At 39.6% G+C, this 7596-nt stretch overlaps 1 protein-coding gene across 1 annotated transcript; it reads left to right on the forward strand.

Annotated features, from left to right (window-relative positions):
* The first annotated feature begins 1635 nt into the window (after positions 1-1635).
* Positions 1636-3041, forward strand: LOC147257603 (uncharacterized). Its single transcript, XM_086210223.1, has 4 exons — positions 1636-1817; positions 2191-2293; positions 2409-2462; positions 2556-3041. Exons 1-4 carry the CDS (start codon positions 1809-1811, stop codon positions 3002-3004), a joined length of 615 nt encoding a protein of 204 aa, XP_086066349.1. The 5' UTR covers positions 1636-1808; the 3' UTR covers positions 3005-3041.
* The last annotated feature ends 4555 nt before the right edge of the window (positions 3042-7596 follow it).

Below are 7596 nucleotides of genomic sequence, written 5' to 3' on the forward strand. Positions count from 1 at the left end.
TCAGCCAGTTTTTCTGTGGAAGGGAACCAGATAAAATCTGATTACTGATCGAATCTGATCTTAATGGTGATTTACTGTATCGGCCTGTTTTGAGGGCTTTTTGTGGTTCTGGAAAAACATTAACAAAACTTTTGTGTTAAATAAAATATTTTTGAACAACAACAAAAAAAGCAGTCTGATGGGGTTTGGGTTCCCTCTCATTGGAGACTGTAAACCAAAGCATCAAAGTTTTTGGAGGTTTGAAGCTAAGTGATCTTGATTAAAAGCATCTGACTACAACATAAATCTACTCTTGAGGCTGTGACATCAGGCCCAGAGACTCAGAACCCTTGTTATCTGTGACTGAGCCGCCTAGCAGGGTTCTTATAATCAGAAAAAGTCATGGAATATGATAACCTTGGGAGGTTTTCTTTTTTTCTTTGAATTATTAAAGCTGGATCATTTAAAGAGAAGTCATGGAGATCACACCTGACTCAGTTAAGATCAGCAGAGTTAAGTCGCCGGGTGAAATATTGATCGGCTTTTATATGTGTTTGTGTATCAAACCAAGAAGCTTGTCATGAGAAGTTATCGCTACTCGTGTGCGAAGTCTGCCTAGCAACACCCTCTGAGTTTGAAAGGAAAAACAATGATTGGGAGGTTTTGGTATTCTTGAAACTATTTGATGACATTAATATCCACATCACGTGATCAAAGAAACGTGGCCTTTATTATTAATTGTTTCCCAATATTTATAAGCTTGCCACTTGGTTCAGAAGTGGAGGGAAACAATTTCAGGTGATGGAACCTGACGTGTTACTCTTTATCTGGGAAATAAAAACCCATCTCTTGTGCTGCAGAGCAGGAATAAAACAATTTATGACAAAAACAAAGTCAAAGCTTTTGTGCAGCTTTAAATATTCCCAAAGGTCAAGAAGGATTTTTAAGATTTTGATTTATATTCTGCTAATCTGGATTAACGGTGTTCTAAACGCAAGGATAGAGCACATCGGAGGCGAATAGCTCTGTGAGGAATAAGAACAGTCAGCGTGAGGTCATATAAGTGATTTTATCATAACAAAATAGCACAATTAAGCAACACAAACATTACAATGGTTTTCCTACAACAAATAGTAAAAACAAACACTCAAAAATATGTCCTGACACTTTTAGAGAATGTTTAAAATCATTCTTATAGGGAACCGCAATGTACACAAATTGTATTATTTCATCAGAATCCACACTTCTGACTGCAGAATACTAATTTTTATCTTTCTTTGGATCAAAACTAACCCAATCTCACCGCGATGTCTTGAACGACGCGTGCTGAAGCTTTGATCCAGATCAAAACCAACCATCTAAACTCATTTCAGCCTCCTTTTAAAACCACATTCAAGATTGGATTCATGTCGGTTGAGAACAAATGAACATGAAGGCCTGCTGGTGGGAGGTTGATGTTTTTCCTTTGGTAACGTGTCTGATAATTCATCAGCGTGCTGCACATATTTTATGTTTTGATCTCGATGCTAAACAGCCGTGATGATGCGTTTCCGCTGGTCGTCATGGCCACGTTCTTGTTTTGATGCACGGCGGCTCAGCCTATGTTAGTGCGACTAATGTGATTTCATGTCCTTTACAGAAAATTACACTGCAAAATCAGATTTTCTTTTGAATCGGATGAATTCACAGCAGCTACACAAAGTTCATGCGCTGACGTGTGCTTGCAAAGTGACCTTCGGTGCATTTTTTTCACAGTTTCAGAAAAAAGCGTCCTGAATCTAGACAACAATGTGTAGCTGATGTTTGTTTCCTCGTGACACATCGTCACTATGTCCGAGGTACGTACATAAACGCATCACGAGGTGTGGAAGAATGTCTTCATGTATGTTCACCCCTGAATAACTGGACGAGGAGGGTGAACACAAAGGCAACCTCACCTTTACACTCATTCCACATGGTTTACATGACGCATTCATCCAGGAGGTTGTGCACAAATAAGTCACAACTGTCAAGGTGGTGACTTCGTCTTTGTCACCCGACTGTTTGCTTTGCAAGTCTTTTCAGTTGCAGTGAAACAACCTGAAATCCCTGAACGTGCACAAAGCTATTAGTCACCCAGTTGTGTGGAAGGAATGATCAGCCTTGACAAAGGTGTAAAGCTCGGACTTTCCCACATCATTTTTCATCTGTGTCATTATTCATATATAAAAGCTCGGACACGGACGGAGGTTTGGTGAAAGGTGCACATCTGAGGTTGAAACCTCAAGACCGGAGAAGACGAGCACTCCAAGCCACCACAGATACAACACATTTTGTGAGTATAAAATCCTTTCAGCGTCCATTAATGTGGATTTAAGTAAAACTAAATAACTTGTATTTCAAACTATTTTGTGCGATCAAAAACAATGAGGTGTATTCTTCATTTTTAGGTGTGAGATTAAAAACAATGCTGCTGTTAATCCTGATACAACTCCTCATCATCAGTGAGTACTGTTCTTTGTTACATCAGAGTGAAACATGACAGAAAAATGAACACATTCCTCTCTTATCTTTATCTTTGAATCATCGATCAACAGCATCGGCAAGTGCCCAGACAACTGCTGCTACAACAAACGGCGCAGCTACAACAGCTGCTGCGACCACTGCCGCCAAGGCTGCGACCACTGCCGCCAAGGCTGCGACCACTGCCGCCAAGGCTGCGACCACTGCCGCCAAGGCTGCGACCACTGCCGCCAAGGCTGCAACCACTGCCGCCAAGGCGGTTACCACTGCTGCAAACGCTGCGACCAAGACGTCCAACGCTGGGACTGCAAACGCCGCGACAACAGCTGGCAACACTGGTACCAAGACAGCTAATGCTGGAACCATGACCGCAGCAGCAGTAACCACGATGGCGCTGACATCAAACTCCACCAGCAATACCACATCGAGTGCTGCTGAAGCTGCACATGCTGGGATCACCTACACCAGCGCTTTGGTGTGGTGTCACTTCAGTATCGTTCTCTTGAAGTTCTTCACATTGTAGCTTGGTTTATATGCACTCAGGTTTTACATATATTTATATGTATAGTTTATGTTTAATAGTCACAAATTGAAATGCTGGTGTTGATGGGTTTCGAAAAATCTACATGACACACTGCTTTTGAATGTTGTAATAAAAACGTGTGAGACCACATCTTGATTTGTATCTTTAGTCAAAAAATGTTGTGGGTTTTCAGGGTTTATCCTGTTTATTTGGCGTTGTGACGCATACTTGCCTCCGTATCAACCTTGTTAAAATGATCTACCCCGCACATTTTAACAATCTTGTTCCTATATTTTAAATTGGGGGGGGGGGGTCATTGAATTGAATTTTTGAACTGTTGAGAGAATCTTGTTTCAAGTGAAAAGTTATTAAATGTAATCATCATAAACATGGAACATGGTATTTGAATATTTTTTCGGACTTTTTTTTAAAAACTTTTTAACACTTTTACCACAAATATCTGTACTTTAAAAAACAGGATTATTACTTCACTTTGAAAGACTTTGAGCAGAAGTGTTGGTTTTTCTTTTCTTCGTCATAGACACCAGCACATGCAGCAGAGAGGCTTTGCGTAAAAAAAAATCTTCTGTGGATCATGTGCTGGTACTACGAGTACAAATCTTCTGTGGATCATGTACTGGTACTACGAGTACAAATCTTCTGTGGATCATGTACTGGTACTACTAGTACAAATCTTCTGTGGATCATGTACTGGTACTACTAGTACAAATCTTCTGTGGATCATGTACTGGTACTACTAGTACAAATCTTCTGTGGATCATGTACTATAAATGACTTGTGTTTTAACAAGTACTAGACGTGATTAGTAGTCCTAAAATTCAACTACTACACCAAATATTTGTGGGAATTCAGTGTCACACAAATGTATTAACGAAGACTTCCTGGAACTCCTGAAAAAAAAAAAAAGCACTATTAATCCCATCAGAAGAGCTGCTTTGACATCTGTCAGTCAAATGATCTCTTAAGAAAAAAGGGCCCATAAACTTAGCAAAAATTAAAGCGAGTACAGTGAACGTCAGTCAAACTGAGGTCATGTGACTGTGACGAGGTGGGGACGCGAATACCTGTGATGGTGTGAGACTACACAATAAGGCGACGTGTGGAAAAGCACATAATAGCGTTCATAGAGAAGTTTTTGGAAAAAGCCTGGTAAAAGTCTTGGCTGTTGTTAGCAATTCTTTAGGCAATTGCAGGTTCGCCTGAAATTCAATTATTCTTTTATTGCTGTATAAGACTGTCCAAAATAGGACTCAAGAAAAAAAAAAAAAAAAAAGCAATCAAAACTTGCTTCAGACACATCATTGACTTGCTTTGCATTTTTCGAGAGAACTGAAAGTCATAAAGAAACTAAAGCTTCCGATGCAGATCCCCTGCACTGACACGTCACAGCCACACGATGGCGGTGTGACACAGTTCTCCCAGTTTTAACTCATCAAGGTATTGATTTGTCATGAGTTTCTAAACAGGTCTGAACAGTAAAATAAGTTACAGTGTTGGTGACTTTAGAAAAAAGTAAAGACTCCTTTGGAAAATCAATCTTCAATTTGATCAGTTGAGTTTTCAGGCATAATACAAAACAAGCCATAATGCCAGAACAGAGATGTTTTCCAAAAATAAATAATGTCTCCATAACAGAAGTATTCAGGACCTTTAATCGAGACTTCGTAGGACACAAGAAAATACCCCCAAATCTCCCCAAAGCTTGGAAATTTTATTTACAGTTCAAGTCAGTCACATGCAACATTTTCTTAAAATGAATAAACACGAAATTAGCAAAAACAAGAAAAGAAAAAAAAGCACATTATTTTCTCCAAAATAGCAATATACAAAAATAGAGCTTACAAATACTGTACAGCAATTATCTCCAAAAATATTCTGCTGCAGAATTCTTAGTTTTACAGACAATGTCTGTGAAAGTCCACAAACATAATCAGTGTTAAAAAAAAAAATGTGTGTGTGTGTGTGTGTGTGTGTGTTGGTAGAAGGAAAACCGAAGGTTCTCATTGGACGTGGGGCTACAGAATAATAAATAACACACCAGAACAAACAAGAAAGTTCACTTTAGGGAGGCAGTGAGAGAGATTAAGAATCCTGAATGATCATGAGAGATAATTGTGAGAGATAATGAACCTTCATCTCCAGGAGCTTTTGTGTTTCAGGTTTTTCTTTTCTGCAGAAATGTCCTTTTCTGGCCCTTAAATCACACAAACAGCTTTCAGATTCGCTCTTCTGCTGCTTTCACAGAGTGCATTCGTGACGTGAAGCCGCAGTGGCCGTCAGCAGCGTTTAATCTGATTGTGTCTCGTCTCCTCATGAGCTCCGAGTCACAACTGTCGTCAGTGATTTAAGTGATGAGAAGCCGCCTTTCATTACTATATTTGTGTCTGGATCAGACTGGATAGACTCTCTCTCTCTCTCAGTGAGAATACAGAACCTTCTTTCTTGCTGGCGAGAACTTTGATTTCATAGCCCATTATTACGTTGGCACTTAAATTGGATAAGGACGGCACACGGGGGGGGGGTTAAACAATCAAACACGACACTAAACGTGGGCAAATGACAGGAAGAGTTCAGCTGCCATTTAGTCTATAGTGTATAAACACACTGTTAGCACTGTCTACATATATCTTACAATGGTGATATCTGCGGCAACTTGACTATGCAATATAACATGCTTTCACATTACATTTCATATTCCGCTCTCTTGAAACATACATTCAAAGACAGGACAAAGTTTAAGACTTCATCGTTCTTACAGCGGTCGAGACACCATCCCATATTTAATCCAGGTAGAGAAGGGAAAATGTATAACTTGTATTTTATATCTCATATTGTTGCTGAGCTTAATGAAACAGTCACAGCCTGAGAGGAGAAATAACAACACACAGCGTAACAGAGGGCCATTAAGTTTTGTTCAACATATCTCTTATAAATGTGACCCGTGTCTTTTAATTTGTGGTAACGTTTGTTCAGCTAAGGCTGATGTGGAGATCAGTGTGATTATTGTACCTGCTAATTGATCACAATACCTGCTGGGTCGGCAGTGATTTGGTGGCATTTCTACCTTTTCATTTGTTTGTTTTTAGTAGGATTAAGCAAAGGGGAAAAAAAAAAAAAAAAAACCTATTGAGCTGAATTTCATCAAACCAAATGCGGGGGTGCACCAAGGGCCATGGAAGATCTCATTAAATTTTGGTGTAGATCTGCTAAACACAGCATAAAATCTTTATATTTTTTACTTTTTATATTGAGTCTGGTTGAGTTCATATTGCAGGAGGCCGCTCTCTGAATGTCCTCCAGTTTAAATCAGTGTACAATCATGTTGAAATTTCTTTCCTAATCTGTATGCAATATTACTCTCAGATTGCACTCTGTGAAGGGAATTCAACAATTTTTGCTCTCAATATTTGATTTCTACAGCGAGCGCACCACACAAATGCAGACGCACGCTGAAATTCAACTCCAGGGGTCGGAGCTACAGTTTGACGCCACTGACACTGTCTGTGTGCTGGAAGTTTTATCCCTGACTGCGTTTGGTGTTTGAGAGGAAAACGAACTGACATTGTTTTTAAAGGCGCAATCTGTACTTTTCAATACGTAGAAAAATCTTAATTTGCTGTTTCATTTTCACCTTACCAGAGTTTGAAATGTAATTATGTATAATTGATTTCAAGACTTAGGTTGAATCTTAAACAACACAAGTATCTAGAAGACAGAGTACTTTACCAGTACTCAACGTGGCAGATGGAACCTGCTTCGGGTCACAGATTGTTCCTTTAAAGATTTAGACTTGTCATTTGCAGCTATCAAAGGGAAATAATCCCTAATTCATCCGCCCATGACAAAAACCTTTTTTTTTTTTTTTAGCACCTGCACGTTAAAACTCATCAGCACATTTACAAAAGCAGCTAACAAGGAATGAGGACAAAAAAAACCCACAAAAGCAGCAGGCTCCCAGTTAGTGTATGTGTGGTGCAAAACAAAAAGCACCATACAGAATGCGAGAGGGGCGAAAGCACCAGAATAACGCACCCAAAATGCTAGCCTGTGTGTGTGTGTGTATGTGTGTGTATGTATGTGTTTGTATGTGTGTGGATATGAATGGAAATGCTGCTTCATTACAACCTGCTGACCACTAACTCTCTAGCGGCTCAGCTGGGGGGCTTGCAGAGATGGGGCCTAGTAGATATTTGTACCAATCCCTGTGTGTGTGTGTGTGTGTGTGTGTGTGTGTGTGTGTGTGTGTGTGTGTGTGTGTGAGAGAGAGAGGGTTTGATAAGTTATTTTTATTCTAACATACAAAGGGAAGCACTTCTGATGCTCACTTTGTGCAGATGTACCAGGACATTACAATAAATACAAAAATAAATACAAGGTTGAAGTAAAAAAAGGTAACTGCAACTAGGAGTGCAGCACATTTGGAGAAGAAGCCTAAACCTGACTAACTCTGCCTCATCAGTTATCATCTAGCAGGATTATGTCATGAAGATTTAAAGGAACACATCAAATTTTTGGGAAATACGCTTTATTCGTCATCCTCCTCATTTGTCATCCTCCTCAGAGGCAGGCAA

The sequence above is a fragment of the Aulostomus chinensis genome, chromosome 8 (assembly GCF_037954235.1).
Source record: "Aulostomus chinensis isolate RoL2024-O1b breed Wild chromosome 8, RoL_Achi_v1.0, whole genome shotgun sequence".
NCBI classification, from domain to species: domain Eukaryota; kingdom Metazoa; phylum Chordata; class Actinopteri; order Syngnathiformes; family Aulostomidae; genus Aulostomus; species Aulostomus chinensis.